This window comes from Schistocerca piceifrons, chromosome 2, assembly GCF_021461385.2.
Source record: "Schistocerca piceifrons isolate TAMUIC-IGC-003096 chromosome 2, iqSchPice1.1, whole genome shotgun sequence".
NCBI lineage: Eukaryota > Metazoa > Arthropoda > Insecta > Orthoptera > Acrididae > Schistocerca > Schistocerca piceifrons.
This window is the reverse complement of record NC_060139.1, coordinates 355280967-355298100: the sequence shown is the minus strand read 5'-3', so window position 1 is coordinate 355298100 and position 17134 is coordinate 355280967. Positions and strand designations below refer to the sequence as shown.

Genomic DNA, 17134 nt, shown 5'->3' with positions numbered 1-17134 from the left:
CCCCCAAAACCTCTTTTAAAAAGAAGGTATTTATATAAAATCTGCTTCTCCGTGGATGGTGTATGTGACGTCCCACAGTTTGGTGTGTTTGCTACATGTGCAACATTAGATTTCATTTGAAGACGAGATTGCTGTTGTCTGTCTCCTTATGCCACAATAAACAATGAATTGTTTCATGTTCAACCGTCTGTATTATTTTGCAATAAAAAGATTGCTATTCGTGAAGTAATTTCTAGTTTTTAAATGAAATTTGTTTATCGTCTCAAGGTTAGCTTCTGTCTAATTCCAGTTACGGCTAAATAATTATTCATGAGGCAAATCTGTGACTCGTTATGGTATATTTTGTAACGTGCCAAAATTTTCTGGTGGTCGTTACGGGCAAAATTATCGTCTCAACTCCTTACGGAGTAATTTTCAGACTGGTGTATCGTTAAAAATGGTGTTATTATAAACTATTTTGTTATGTTTATAAGTTATTGTACATGTAATGTTGTAGAGAGGAAGACGGGAAAAAAGAACGCTGTTAATTCTACACAGGCGGGAGTTCCAGCTACTCTGCAGTAGCGGGAGTTTTAGCTAAGCAACAACCTAAATGGCAAAGATCGCATTTAACGGTGCTGCTTGACGCTGTTCGAAGTCGCGACGGCCTACTGCTACAATTTATTGATTGTTAAAAGTTCTACTAACTCTATTCGTTTATTCATTCTTAATGGTTCGTCACTGGGTTTACATGGTTTTAATAGTCAGCACACTTTTCATCGGAGAACGGCTTGGATGATGCTGGAGATAAATTACCTGACCATGGTTGTTGAAGTTCCAAGAAGCAAATCACCAATATTGCTGAACTTCCTATTAAAATCATGTCAGTAGAGATGTTTTGTGCTAATTTTGCAGGGATTAGCCAGTCTTTCGAATTGTGAGTTTCGTTGTTTGGATTCGAATGGGAATCGGTGGTATCTTCTATAGTATATTAGTAATTGCAGGGTGAAAATAAACAGTTGAATTCAATGGGATTGCGTTACAGAGATTGTTGTATGTTAACGAATCAATTGTTGTGTGTGTGGATTTTTTGTCAGGATTATTAATCTGTGTAAGGTCCGATATAGTGTTCCGATATAATTGAATAGTTGTCTGCCCAGATCCTCTCATGGTGAAGAGCGGTTCCTGATAGGATTGTAGGCATTGGTTGTGTCCAAACTGCACTGACTGCGTAATTTGACTCATTTGTCCTTTGTTAAAAGCCTGCACTATTCACTTCTGTTACAGCACTATAAATTCACAGAACAGCATAACTAGCACTGAAGTGTGACAAGATCTTTAGCCGAATTATTATTTTATGTGTATCAGGAAATGAACCATTAATACATGCCACGCAGAGTGTTATTAGCTACTTAGAAGAAAATATGTGGCGAGTACCCAGATCGCTATAACAGTCAGTGGGATGGCAAAATAGAGGCCAAAGTTGGATGAGGAAGAGGTTTTGGTTGCCTATGTTAGATATAAGGCTAAAGTGGTGGTAGCGGCCTCTTTTTTTTTGTAGACTAGACCTTGGTCAATTTTTTTTTCTAGGGTACACGGACACTCGTCCACAGTGGCGAAAGTCTGTACAGGTACTAAAAGAAATAAAGATGCTGTTTATGTGAAAAGATAAATCCAAAGCACCCGACTTAATTATTTTGCCCCAAAGGATATAATTTCACGATCTGTTATCAGTACTGAAAAGATAAAAATTAAAATTTATACAATAAAGCAACAGCAACGAAAACAATAATAAAATAATATAATTTAAGTTTTCAACTAATGAGGAACCAATTAATGGGAAAAGTATGTTAGTAAACTCTACTGAGATTTATTTCAAAATAAAAAAGTGGAACAGAGATAAGTTCGACATCAACTGTCGAGTAGTGGTTTCATTTAAGAATAATAAAAGATACACAAACATAAAGAGATAAATAAAATAGCGTAATACCTCTTCCTAGTAAAAATAATAAGAATATACACGTACTGGGTCAAACCAAGTAAAGAACATAGTAAGAACCACAAATGTTAACTTAATAAAAAATAAAATCAACAAAACATTAAAGGAAGCGGAAATAGTATATTGCTGACTTTATAGACCAAAGATATATTTGCTCGATTATTTAAAGAGTTAGGAAAGAAAGATGGTTACGCGAATTTTGCAGAAACTGGAATAAGTGAGTAAAATGGCAACTTTAAAAACACAGAATTTTGCCTTGTATAGTAGTTTACGTTAAACAGTAAAACTGTCTAAATTCTTATCTCGAAGGCGTTGGTTGTTGGTTATATACAGAATCGAAGATGTAATTATTACATCGTATTCTGGGAAGGGTATTGATTTCCTGTCTTACGCTATCAAGTGAATTCAGTTTTAATGCAATTTTGTTTATATACTTAATCAGTACAATGACTGGTGAGCGTTAGTAGTTAATTAAAAGTAAATGTCTAATTTATAATGAGAAGATAATTCTGTCATATTGTTACAGGAGCGTGCTGAAAAGTAGTGCCTCCGTACTTTTAATTGGAAACTCTTAAAGTTATTTAAATAAAACACACATTATCAACATTCTATATCTTTAAACTTCATGTCTACACTCCTGCAATCCTCTGTCTCTAGAGGGCTGCTAATTAAGGCATGTAACATGACGTCGTGTAATGTAATAACATAACGTTGTTTAACGTAGCTTTGTTGGTGAGTGAGGAACAGTTCGCTGTAGTAGAGTTTTGAATTCGAAGAGTTTATCCATAACAATGTCAGACCACATAGGTGTACTGCGACGTATCTGCAAGAATCCGACGCGTTGTATTCACTCTAATTGATCATCCTCCATACAGTCCGCACTTAGCCCTAACCGATTTTAATCGTTTCCAAAACATAAAAAGCACCTTCTAGAACTTCACTTTGATAGAAATGAAATGGTGAAAGCAAATAAGAATTTGTGGCTACGTCAAAAAAGTCAGATATTCCACAGTGACGGTATCAACAAACTGGTCTCCCGTTGGGATAAATGTGTTCGTCACCAGCGTGATTATGTTGAGAAATAAATATGTGGACATGAAGAATAAAGATGTAGAACGTTAATAAAGTTTGTTTTACTTAAAAACCTGTCAGCGTTCTCACATAAAGAATTCGGAGGGAATACTTTTCAGCACGCCCTCGTATTCTAATCAGTTCTCGCAAAGAACCAAAAATCAATACATCCTGTGATCTATAGAATGTCATAGTTGGATACGTAGTGTTTTCATTACTAAAACAAATTCTTACGAATCGAGTCAGTGCGTTGGGAATAAAAATTACTCTCGGTCTAAGGACCTTCCTTTATATGCACTTGTTTCTTTGATTGAGTGTGCATTTGACTTTTCATACCAATATGTGTTAATAGTCTAGTCTCTGATCAAATGGCTTCAGTGAGTCCGCTAGTACGTCTGTATCCTACAAATTCGAAGAATAAATTAGAAGCAGTTTTAAGCTTAGATGTTTGAAACTTCTTCCACATAACTTTCTTCATATAACTTCCATTGGTCTTCTAAATAACAGAACCTACCGCAGTCTGCATTGAGAGTACGTTACGCATACTTGTTTGATTTTATTGCTTTTACAACTGTGTCTGGATGTTTTCACTCACTTCCCGGCTACCAGTCCCACCTTAAGTTTCAGCTTAAAATTAGGCGAAACACTACCATAGCAAAATTTTGATTATATCCTTCAGACAGCAGTCCTTAGTTGTTCGTAACGATTCTCGGACCAACACAGACTAAAACAAACTGTTTTATACATATTTGGCAGAAAAACGAACTCTCACACTAATACATTAGGCCAACAAAAAAATAACAGCAAAATCTTAATAATTTTCAAAGATCTGACACTTTACATCTGCGGACTAAAAATCAGCGGAGGTAAGTGCTGAAACAGTATCCTGTACCTTTAAGGGCAGTACTTACCACTTCCGACAACGTGGATATCTGCCTGTCGAGCATATTTACGTTGGCTCTTTGAGATCCGATACGTTTTGAACGTCTTAATTTGCTTTGTTCGTCCTGTAAAAGAGAGTAATATTCGTTGAGAAAGTCTGTAATCCGAGAAAGTAGTCCCAAATTTTTCAAAATAATAGAGTTACCTGCATAGACTTTCTGGTGCTTCTCCGTAGATTACTACTCAACTCCTCCGTTTCTACTTCCTCTTCCGTGCTTGACATCAATTTGGAAAAGCTGACGCCACTCTGGAGAATCTCTTCAAAATTTCCTTGATGCTCGATGATTCCCTGTGAAGCAAATTTTCTTCTAATGTAAACAATGCAACGAGCAACTGCCGTTCATGCGTGAAAGGAGATCAACCCACCTTATTCAGTATCACAATATTGTCTGCTCCCTGGAGGTATTGCAACTGGTGCGTGACCAAAATTCTCGTCTTTCCACTTAAATAAGAGTTAATACATTCGTCAAAGAGATGTTTGCCGACATGTGTGTCAACAGCAGACAAGGGGTCATCTAGCAGGTAAATGTCTGCCTCCCGATAAACAGCCCTGTGAAATGGAACAGTAAGTAATTGTCTTACTACCATGCTTATGATAGTGTACCATTAAATATTACAACTGACAAAAGGAGAATCATTTCAGTCTGAATCTGTATCAATGTTTCTATCACACTATGTCGAGGACCTCCTTTCATCTCTTAATAATTTTGGATACCGACAAGTGAGTAGCTTCAGATTGTTCTACACTATGTTTCCGCGTGTAAGTGTCCTGCTCATGTTAGCAATAGCCACGAGTACTTGAATAATAGCGAGAGGTGTAAATATTATTCTTGAATACTAGATACCCATTACAAAACCCTGGCATATGTCGGTACCATAAATAGTTGTGTGCTGGTGTGTCTTGTAGCTATGCATCGCGAGATGCTACTCTTTGGTGATGGTGCTGTGCACAATTACGCATGACACACGATTTTTGTATGTCGAGACGAGGACGATGTATCTATATCTGTTACAGACGCTCTTGAAAATAGGACGTTCCAGATGCCAGCTGCGCTGAATAAAGTACGATTTTAATGCGCAGTTCTCTGGAATGTCTTCCCTAAATAGTACAACTGCGTCAGCTGCTAATGGCACTAAATCGCGAATTAACCGACTTTGAATGTCGGATGGTAATAGAGCGCTAGAATGCGAGAGGGAGCTAACCCACTCACACACTTGGAACTAATATATTTTGCGTTTTGCGAGTGGTCTCCTTGTATGAAACTGAGCACATTAACAGTCATATCATTGGCTCATAATCAATTAATTATAGTCCAAAGTATATAGGAAAATTAAAATCGTCTTGTAATATCCATTATTTATCCGGAAAACGTCAGTTCCAAATCGCTAAATTTGAAAAATGGTATTTAAAAATGGGTTATTTTTACAACAGTCCAGTTTTCATCAATGCTTTGTTTTAAAATGTAGTTGAATTCCGATTTACTTCAATATGAAATTTTTTGTTATTTTTAAGCATTAATAATTATCTGAGGTTCCAGACACACCAAGTCAAAGCAACCGTCTATATCGGTATCTATACTTACTCTCAGCCGTCTGTATCGTGCTCCTTCTAGCTCGGTGTACTTCGAATGTCTGGTTGAAGAGCACGGTACACGGCATGATAGTTTTCTGGTATGTGAGGAGTAGGGACAAGTCTTTGTCTTTTACAGCAGCAATCAATCTGCCACCAACATACGAGCACTCCGCATTTTGTAAGTCATTAATATTTGATGGAACTGAAGCCTGCTGTTGCTCTAAGTTGCCGCGGTCGTCCAGTACTCTTCCTGCGAAAAGTCGATGGAGACTAGTTTTCTTTAAACTGAATAATGCCAGGCTTCCTAGATTCCATTTCCATGACACAAGTTTTGCGAAATTTCATCTTCTGCCCAAAAGTCAACTTCTGTTTCTTAACTAGAGTTGAAGCTACTGCTTACAAATCTTGACAATCTTACTTGATCATCCTCTGTACAGAGAAATGCTCCTTAACTCGGGTGTTTTACTGTATACTACTCTGTACCAGTCCTCTGAAGTAAAGACATAGACCATTCTACTGTTCTCTTTCTCAGTACCACCAAAGTCACTGTAAGAAGGTAAAAAGATATGTCTAGGAAGGAAGTAAAAATCTTCTATGTAATGAAAAACTGTAGCCACAACAAGGACATAGTGCATCAGGTATTATGTGTTATTCTTGTTCTGAGCTAAGTAGTTGTCGGAAAACAAACGCAACTTTCTCTTTTTCAGAGTGTTTTCTGAAATAGCAATCTAAAGAAATAAGACGTTTTCTGAAGTACCTCTTGAAGCTATGTTATCAGGAGCCATGTACATAATATCGCTATTATCGTTATGCAGGGGGATACCGAAGTCGTACACCCAAAGCAGCCTCAGGTAGAAAACAACTTCAGTAGGTATCTTCAGTGGTGAAAAAGATTTCTGCAAATCAATCGTTATTAGACAAAAGTCTGATTCTTCTCTGCGGCATGAAATTGCGGTTAGAGTCGAGGTAGGCCAGTTTCCTGACGTATTATATATATCCTGTTGTTTGGATGTGCGTGAGTCACACACCTCATATGTAGCAGTATGTGGCGTCTTGAAACCTACGTCTTGTGAATATAGACTAATATAATTCTACATGTATTATATCAGACACTCCAAAAACCATTCCTTTCATTTCCATTTTTGTAAATTCGATGCATTTCAAGAAGAGATTTCACATAACAGACATATTTCCTTGTCGTTCTCTTCCCACTTCTTCTTCATGCAATATGAATACAATAAATTTACTTTACCCCCACTGTCAAAATCTTCTCTGTTTAGCATACACCAGACTGCATAAAGAGCATTTTCCAGAGGTTGGGTTGGGTTGTTTGGGGGAGGAGACCAGACAGCGAGGTCATCGGTCTCATCGGATTAGGGAAGGACGGGGAAGGAAGTCGGCCGTGCCCTTTCAAAGGAACCATCCCGGCATTTGCCTGAAGCGATTTAGGGAAATCACGGAAAACCTAAATCAGGATGGCCGGACGCTTGATTGAACCGTCGTCCTCCCGAATGCGAGTCCAGTGTGCTAGCCACTGCGCCAACTCACTCGGTTTTGCAGATTGTGGTTCACAAATTGTCTGATGGCTTCTGTCTTGGGTTCTTCGGCCGATGCTTGTTTGATGATTTGTCTGATGTTTCGCCAGCATGAGTGGCTGGCATTCTCAAACCTTCATCCTTCATTGCTGGTGGCAGACGGCTGGAGAGTAGCTCGCGGCAGCAGATTACATGTACCTAGCGCTCCAACTTCCAACGGCTTCTCCGTGGTCATTGTTGCTGCGGGTATCCCCTTGCTGTCTGCAACGATCATTCGCTCCAGGACGGGAATCCAAGATCCGTTCAGCTTGAAGCTCTCTTCCTTCTTGTTGAAGCTATGACCAAGTTTGTGTAGTTCTAGAACTTCCCTGAACAAGCGGGTGTGATAGCTCTTCTCTACACCAAGAACACCAGTGGCAGCGAATTTTACTATGTTGTCGGTCTGGCACACCGTGTGCTCCGCCGCGGCCGATTTCCCCACCGCTTATATTCGATGATTCTGGTGTTGACTGATTGTCCACTCATTCCAGCAAAAACTTTCCACGTGTACATGGCATGCGTACAACACTGCAAGTGGGTCCCTTTATTTCCTTATAGTTCCCTAGTTTACAAAACTCAGCATTGGAATTTCCCTCATCATTAACTGTAAGTGTGTGATTTTCGCACCAACTGAGGATAGCTTTCGTAGACTTCACAGAGAAATCGCAACTGCTACCCTATTCTCTCTCTGAAACATATCTGCAAGTTTTTTCACTCTCGTAGTCTAGGCTCAAGTTTTTGGTACTGTTGCCTTTCTTTTCTGCCAGTCACCTTCATTTCTTGCAGTGTAGTACACACAGAATCAGCTTCACCGTCAGTCATGACGTCAACATTAAAATATGTCATTGCAGGCTCATGTGCTATTGGCTACCACTAGCTGACGTAAGGTTACCGTTTGGCTTAACTCCCTCTCGCACCGCAGAACTGCAATTCAGAGAAATGCCAAAACCTTCCTTTTGTACAGTGAAAGAGAACAGGCGGATAATAATTATTCCTATATTGTGGGGTAATAAATATATAATACTAATATCTGAATAATGTCAGTAACTTACTTTTTAAAAATATATATGATAACTATCCCTTGCACTGTAGCACAAAATTGGTGCAAGATGCATGGGTCATAGAATATATATTAGAGATTACACAAGAATTCGCGTAACTCGTCCGCGTGACTCTTCAGTATCACAGAGACAATGTATCCACACACATAAACCACCACACTGACGGCCACAACTTTTTGAGGAATAGACATCATGCCGCCCCTGCTGAGCAGCATGGGGTTAATCGTGATCCACTGGTAATCACATATATCGCCGCCTATTTGACTCTGAGCGTCGTTCTTACAGGACTGAACAGAGTAAAAAGTGCACACGACCAACAACACATCCATTGCCTTCCCGTGATCCTCTCTTCTCAGTGCATATCTGCATGAATACAGAGAAAGTGGACTACTCTAACGTTACTGAACTACGAACCACCACTAGATACACAACCCGCTGCTGAAGGTGATCTCCTTCTCTCTCGCCAGCGTTGTGACATTGAACAATAGCAGCTCGATGTCCTTGGTCAGGACACTCACCTCCACTACCATCTGGCACCTCTTCCTGTTGTACGTACCTGGCGAGGTTCACCCTGGCCCTCTGCCCGCCGCTGAGTGTGATGCCCTTCTCTCCCACCAGCGTCTTGTCCCCGTACGGCAGCAGTTCAAAGTCCTTGGACAGGGCGCACACCTCCACCACCTTCTGGTACTTCTTCTTGTCGTACGGCTGTCCGAACAGGATGTTCTGCCTCACAGTGCCCACGAATATCCACGGCTCCTGGCTCGCATATGATACCCTCCCTCCAATCTTGAGCTTTCCAGATGTTGGTGACAGCTCATTAATAAGCAGGTACAACAGCGAGCTCTGCATAAATGAAGTAAGAAGGCAAATTAGCTGATCATCATTTTTATACGATCTTTCGGTTTGAGTTTGCCAGTCCTTTAACGGAAACTATTTATCCCTCTTTAATTAGTTACTTAAAGAACACATCGTTCTTAATGAACGGAAATCTGAAATACAAAAGTACGTTCTCTAATACCCCAAAAGAATATTATAGGACCATTATTGTTCATCGACTTGCTTGTGTGCATTTTCCTTGTGTTTATAATTGTTTGCTGTCAACATCAGCAGGTGGGCAAGTTACCTTACCCTTAGTAGATGCAGTGTTGCCAGAACGGGAGAGTCAGTCGTTTTGTGTTACGTTAGTAACATAATGTGTACGTGAATGGTATATCATGTTAAGTTTTTGAACAATTATTGTTGAAGAGGAAATGGCTTACAGAATAAAATAATATACGTTACTATTCGAAAAAGATGTACTGCTATGCGTATCTTCCTAATGAACAAAGTCACAATAAAATCAGTCATACTGGTTAATGTTCTCTTGGTAGCTAAATTACGTTTTCTTGATGTATTTTTTATTTTGTTTCTGAACGAAAAAAATGTGGTGGTCAAGTGGGGGACAGTGTGTGTGACAGTATAAGCCACACAAACATTTATGGAAGACACTTGTGTAAAGGGCTAGGTTATTTCAACATATTTTTCTAAATTGTGTTACTCGTAGGAAACAATTGTCACGTTCCATTTCAGATACAGTATAGCGTGAATGCTCAATGAAACATGCAAACGACTAACTGCTCTATATGTACATGTATCTAAAAGCATATATTGTGTACTATTAAAGCCTTACAAGACAAATTGTTGGACAGCACGTAGCATAAGCTACACGCTAAGTGGAGAAATAAATATATCGACAGCAAACGAAAATTGGAATTTACCACACAGAGCATATTATTTTCTTCAGTTGCTGTTTTTAAACTTTCCCTGCGTCCTAGATCCAGTTGAAGGTTGTATTTCACAGTTACTATTAGTTTCATTACGGACCACTGTATATAAATAAAACAGTAAATTTGTAAGTAATTACTTATACAGCTACAAACCCCAAAACCATATTACACTACTTAAAACGAATAAAAAGCTCGTTACCTTTCCACACCCAACAGGTCCTACAACAGCACATAGCGTGCCGGGTAAGACGTTGAGGTTTATGGACGAAAGGGATGGGTTGGCCCCGTCCCACGTGGCTGACACGTGCTGCAAAGATACCTCTCCTTTAGCGGCCCCTCCGCTCCTGTCCTCTACAGTCGCCTCCGGCTTCACAAGGAACTCCTGTGCACAAAAAGGAAACGCAAGCATTTTTATATTAGTAGAAAAAAGGACACTACAAGAGCACTAACGTTAAGATTGAAGGATCATCGGAGGAAAGGAAAACTGATAAAATTACGCGGCGATGCTCATCTCAGAAGTAACCAATTCGCAGTCTGGTCCTGGAGAAATTTTGACCACTATTCTTTGTTTCTTATTAACATTATATTCATGCTTCGAGATAAAGCTAATATCGATATCAGCTATTAAAATTGCAGAATTATCAACATTTACATTATACACATTTTCACCGTTGACTATTGAGCGTGGATTTATCCCGAATCGTGTGCTATCGTTAATAAATAAAATATTTTTGTGAAGATGTCGTTGAGGTTGTTGTTGGTTGCGAAGAAAGGCGTCCAGTAAAAATATGGGGGGAAACGTCTTATGCAAAGGTTCGCCGTCACCCAAGCTGGCAGCAATGTATCCCTGAAGTGTTTAATGGAATGCTGACATGCGACTCCTTTTATACGAGTAGTATTCCACTATGATTGGCGGCCAGCATAGTGCTCTTGGAGAGAAGAAGGCAACATGCTAGGAGTAGATCTCAGCTATTATTTCTTACACTACACAAACACTCAACACAACCATCCATACGAAATGGGTCCACAGGTTTGTTGAAGCAACGTGCCAGCAAACGAATCAGTTGATGCAGAGAAGGCATCAGTGATCAAAACTATAACGGTATTACAAGGGATGTTACAACAGGTAGGAAAATATTTTTGCTTAGCAGGAGTGAAAGGATACAAATGACAGAGTATGTGGGTAGTCAGCTTCAAATATTAATTTTTTAACGGGCGTCATAGTCAGTACAGGGGAGGAAGGTTTAGAGCACAAATGGAAAAAATTCAAAAGTATCGTTGATTCAAGATATGTCATAACATAGCTAACAAGCAAAAGTTGAACGAAGCGAAAGTGACAGTAATGAGAGCAATGAGAGAAGCATTCAATGATTTTGAAAGTAAAATTTTATCAACCGATCTGAGTAAAACCCTCAGGATGTTTTGGTCTTACTTAAAATCAGTACGCGGTTCGAAATCGTCTGTTCATTCATTCAGTGACACCGAAACGGAAGATCAAAGATAGAAGGACGAAATATTGAACTCGGCACTCCGAATTTTTTTCACCGTGGAAGATCTTAATACGGTCGGTCATTTCAATCATCGTACCTGCGTACAATTGGGAGGAATTGAGGTAGCCGATCGCGGAGTAGGAAAGCAATACAATGGCTTAGTACCGGAAAGGTATCAGGAACAGATGAGATACCTATACGATTCTACAGGATTATGCAAAAGAACTTTCTCCCCTTCTGTCAGCAATTTATCGTAAACCGCTGGAGCAACTAACAGTACCTAGCGACTGGAAAAAAGAGCAGGTCATTACCGTTTTCAAGAAGGGTCGTAGGGCAGGTGCACATTATTATAAGTAAACCGATATCGTTGACGTCAGTCTGTTGTAGAATTATGGAACATATCTTATGCTCAAGAATTATGACGTTTTTGGAGAACAAAAATTTCCTCTAGTAAATCAAAATGGATTCCGCAAACAGAGATCTCGCGAAACGGAGCTCACATTGTTTCTTCGTGAGCTCAGTAGCGCTGCAGACAACGTTGCTCAGATTGACTTTACGAAGGCATTTTGCACAGTGCCGCACCGCCGTTTAGTGAAAAAAAAATGCAGGCTTACCAGATTTGCGACTGGATTCAAGACTCCCTTACAGACAGAACTCAACACATCGCTCTTAACAGCAAAAAATCGACAGATGTAAAACTAATTTCCGTGGACGAAAGCCTCGAAAGCTCTTTAAGACTGTCGTAAGATGATGCGGTTGTGTACGCAAATAAGAAAGTAGCAAAGCCAGACGCTAGTGTCGTTTTTCAGAATGACCTGCAGAGGATTGATGAATGGTGCAGGCTCTGGCAGTTGACACCGAACGTAAATAAATATAACATATTGCGCTTACATAGGGAAAAAATCCACCACTGCCCAACTGCACTACTAATGAAAAATTGCTGGAAACAGTACCTACCGTAAAACATCTAGGAGTAACTATGCAGAGTGACGTTAAGTGGAATGACCAGATAAAACAAATACGTAGCAGGTGAAGCAGATGCCAGACTGAGATTCTTAGAAAAATTCTTAAGGAAATGCAGCTCATCCACGAAGGAAGTGGCTTCCAAGGCGCTTTTTTCACTGTGTCTTGAATATTGTTCATCGTCTTCGATTTTACTCGGTGAGTGTGATAGAAGAGAGACAGAAAAAAATGCAACGAAGAGCAATGCGTTTCGTCAGCGGATCCTTTAGTCGACCGAGAGCGTTGCAGAGGTGCTCAACAAACTCCAGTTGCAGACGTTACAAGAGAGATTTTGCTGTTGAAATTGCGAGAGAGCACTTTCCGGAAAAGATCGAACATATCACTTCCTCCCACATATACCTCGCAAATTGACCGCCACAGAAATTCAAGAAATTAAAGCTAATTCAGAGCTTTACCGACAATCATTCTTCCCAGGCGCCACTCACAAGTAGAACGGGGAAGGGATGATCAGCTAGTGATACCAGAAGTACCCTCCGCCACACATCGTTAGGTGGCTTGTGGAGCTCTGATATAGATGTAGAACTGCCTTCGTTGGGTTACTACTCTTGATGGCAGTGCAGGTACCCCGATCCTTCTCCCAACAGTCCCTTCCTGACCTTGTTGTTTTTGCTACTGTTGTTTAGGAGCCTGACTGAATGGTTATTAACGCACACATACTAAAACATACGTATTTACAGGATATAAATGACGTAACAAATGTACAGCACTAGCTGAAATCATAAACAAACGTGGCATATGAAAATGCTTAAGAGTGGAAACGCCCAAAAATTTAAAAAGAACTCTAATAACCTTTTGGATAGTAAATACGCAATTGTCGACAGTCAGAATCGATAAAGGTAATTAATTAACAATTTGAACTTTTCATAGGAAATGGGAAGTGAAGTTTGATAATGTGCATGATACCTCTATCTACAGTGCCAAAGACCGAGTGCAGGTCACCAGTAGGGCCGCAGGATCCTCTTGCAAAACAGAACTTGCTCAGTTCTTGGAGTAGGTCGTCTACAGTTAGTACTCCACAAGTACAGCACACTGTAAATTCATCTCGCTTGTAAGGAATCAAAGCGGCATAGAGCAACACCATATCTGTGTGCAAGTTGAAAGCACCTCGTCTAATCTCAATGGATGGAAGCCAATAGTGCACGGCAGTGCACTAACTCCAATAGATCACACTTCTAGTCACTCATACTACGAAAGACATATGGACCTCCAACAGTAGCAGATGTTTTGCTACAGCCATAAATTACACTTGTGGGTATACGAACGTGAAGATGAAGGCTTCGAATTCGAATACAGACAAAGTAAAAAACAAATACAACAGAGTAGAAAAATTGCATGAAAAGAGCCGGTGTGCTCCAATACAAAATATGGACCTGTATCTCATCAGCGAGGTTAAGTCTGTAGAGGAACTTTAGACCACGCTTCAATACGTATTGCCTCCTTAGCTGCAATACCTGCGAGCTGGTTGCACCCGATTTCCACATGACCCAAAACAATACCGCTTCCATCTCTAAACGTTCGTATCCTAAGTGGACTGTACGTGTTTCCTTGTTGTGTGCATTGCAACAAATGGCTTGCAGCGCAGTCAGGCCATTGGAGCAGGTACGACATTTCTTAGCTTGTTAACGTCTCATACGCCGCAGTGTCCTCAAGACTATGTAAGCCCTTCATCATGTTGTTAGTCGGATCTTCAGAACACTATCAGAGCATACCACCGAGCAGCAGAGACAGTTCCCTTGCTTAGAGTCATCTTATGTAATTAAAATACTTAATCTGGAGCTATTTCCATCTTATAATTCAGTAGTTACATAGCCACTCTGGATCTCTTTAGCCTCCATAATGGCAAAGAGTTCCATCTTGGTGTAATGGTCGACGTTTGGTCACACACAGCTCAAAAGGGATTTTCACTGTTGGGCTGTTAATGAACGCTATTAACAGATGTGAGGTATCTAGGGGATCGGATGCTACTGACTCATAATCAGACAAAAGCCAGTATGGCTGTAGCACCATAAGAAGTAGTCATCAGACACAGATATTGATAATTGCAGGTGTCCTAAAGGCGACCGTAACCACCCTGATGCTTCACGATGAGCATCATCGTCGGTATTTAGACGTTTACTTCTTGCTAATCCATACAGTGGCACTTATAACGACATTATAACGACACAGAGATTTCATAGGGGGTTTCATACAACTGAACATATGCTTCGTATGCTCCTCTTGACTACTGGCTTAAGTGTTTATTATATTCAATTATTTTAAGTCCCGGAAGACATCTATGGTTTAGTCACAGAAGTGTAGCTAAAAAGTGCCTTATCAAACATGAGCTCCTACACTTTAGTGAATATTTCGTCTTCAGTGTGTTGTGTACATAGTTCCGCGTAGTCAGCGCGTACACAACTTTCCCAATAGAGCGCGGACCGCTAAGCACAACAGCGCAGGCGCAGCGCTCGTCCGTCTCCGCACCACGAGATGCCGTCTTAGAGACGGACCAAATTCTGCTTCCGCCGGTCCGCGTATTAATATGTAACGCAGCCAATGAGATTGCTGCTAACGTAGAACATTTTCTCCTCGCGGATCACACTCGTGCAGTGATACCTGAACGCGTGAGGTATTATAACGAGTGTACGGACCTCCGATTAGTCAGTCTGCATTAGTCTGTACCAATCTATAGTCAAGTTTCAGTCTGCGCCTAATAAGATTATCATATTCCTGTGAAAGGGTACAGTACTGCCCGACATTGAAAATAGGTACAACATTCTTCGTTATTCTTGTCAGAACAAGATATTTTTTGTAATAATAACTCAATTTCACTTAATACACCGAAGCCGGATACCAGTGCAGGAAAGAAAGATAATTTATTTATTTAATTGATCACATGTGCACTCCCACAAAATAAATCTCTACATCCAATTTGGTGAGATCTGCGAAATGAATGAATGTATGGTCGTCTGCTAACCACAGATAGTGAATGTGCAATATATGATCATCTTTGAGACGGTACTTTGGTCACCTTTGGTGGAACCAAAGAGATGAAATTTACCTGAGCTTTGAGCGCCTGAAATGTGGCTGACCAATGGGTAGCATGGTCTTCCCCCACCTCGACAGAGGTGCGAGATGACCTGAAGAACGGCCATGTTTCAGCACTCTGGCGCTGGATCTAGTGTTGATAAGACCTGTCTTAGGTGTGCTCCGTAAAGACAAAAGGGTGGAGACATGGTATGCATGTGAAATACTTCAGAGTAGTCTGGAATAATAATTTCTCTATTTCAGGAACTTTTGTGGGCAGAATTAAATGTCAGGCAGGTAATATTAAAGGGATCGTAGTAATCTTCGGAAGTGACCAACGGTCACAATGAAACCACGTGTAGCAATAAGTTGAAATACTTCCGAGTGCTTAAGTTAAGCTGAATTACTAGCGTGTGTACTATAAGTTGGAAATATTTAAGAAATGGCGTGTGCAGGACTTGAAATTAGAGACGAGTACTTCCACGTGGTGAGTACTGTGTGAGTCTCAATCTGTGTATGAGACAAAGGATAAAGAGAAGTACTCGCCCATGGTATCAGTTGAGGACTCGCGCGTGTGATGAATATGTTCTTTATATTACTTTGCGTGTTATGTTTCCGTGTGACGCTTGATTCGAACTATAATACTCTGGGAGTGAAGCAAGGTGAGTCAGCTGTCCATCCAGCAACGCCACTTGGCTTGCATTGCGCAGGAAGACGTGTATATATCCTCCAGAGTTCATAGTAGGAAAGAAAAGTTACGAAGTGGGGCAGTGTCGTGTGAAACTGGGATGAATACGAATTGAGATCAAATGGTTCAAATGGCTCTGAGCACTATGGGACTTAGCTTCTGAGGTCATCAGTCCCCTAGAACTTAGAACTACTTAAACCTAACTTACCTAAGGACATCACACACATCCATGCCCGAGGCAGGATTCAAACCTGCGACCGTAGCGGTCGCGCGGTTCCGGACTGAGCGCCTTAACCGCGAGACCACCGCGGCCGGCTACGATTTGAAGTGGGAAAGCTGAAAGTGATGTGATTATAATGTTGTGACTATTCCTTATGTTGTATTCCATGTTGCAGTGTTGTGTATGTCATGTAATTTAAGTATGTGTGGTTTGCATGGGAGAGTAGCAAGGTAGTTTCAGAGGTAGTGGGGTATGCATGTTCCTTTTTGTACCGCTCGGTCTGGAGGGAAGTTTCGTGATGATGGTTGTGAGAGTCTAAGTGGGAGATATAGCAAAAGATCCACCATCCTATCCAGAAAGTGCACTGTAGCGTTAAATAATTAAGAAATCGTAAGATAGAGAATCACCAATTTAAAGCCATGCCCACTGGGCGGAATTTCTCATGTGTTATTGTTGTAGGTTATAGAATTTGTGTGTTTAGGTTATAGAATTTATCGGAATAAATAAGATAGTGAAAAGAAAAAGATTGGTGGCCTTTTCCTTCGAATTGTATGTTGCCATGATATCCAGAATTTATAATGTGTGCGCCATTCATATTCAGTGCGATTGCCACGTGTTGATCAAAGCCGTTAAATAAAAAAGAAAATGTGGTATTGCCAGTGCATAGTGTACAGTCAGAGTTGTGTAAATTACTAATAGTCAGATGTGCGTTTCCGTTGCGTAATATTCAAACAGGAGAATA

The 17134-nt window shown here is 40.4% G+C and overlaps 1 protein-coding gene across 1 annotated transcript in view; it reads right to left on the bottom strand.

Annotated features, from left to right (window-relative positions):
• Positions 1–17134, bottom strand: part of LOC124775377 (ATP-binding cassette sub-family C member 4-like) — a 140487-nt gene that overhangs the window by 68744 nt on the left and 54609 nt on the right. The window contains exons 9-13 of the mRNA XM_047250211.1: positions 10165–10347; positions 8756–9042; positions 4358–4541; positions 4137–4280; positions 3961–4056 (exon numbers count right to left, since the gene is read on the bottom strand). Coding sequence (XP_047106167.1) covers positions 3961–4056; positions 4137–4280; positions 4358–4541; positions 8756–9042; positions 10165–10347 — 894 coding nt within the window. The remainder of the gene's footprint in view (positions 1–3960; positions 4057–4136; positions 4281–4357; positions 4542–8755; positions 9043–10164; positions 10348–17134) is intronic.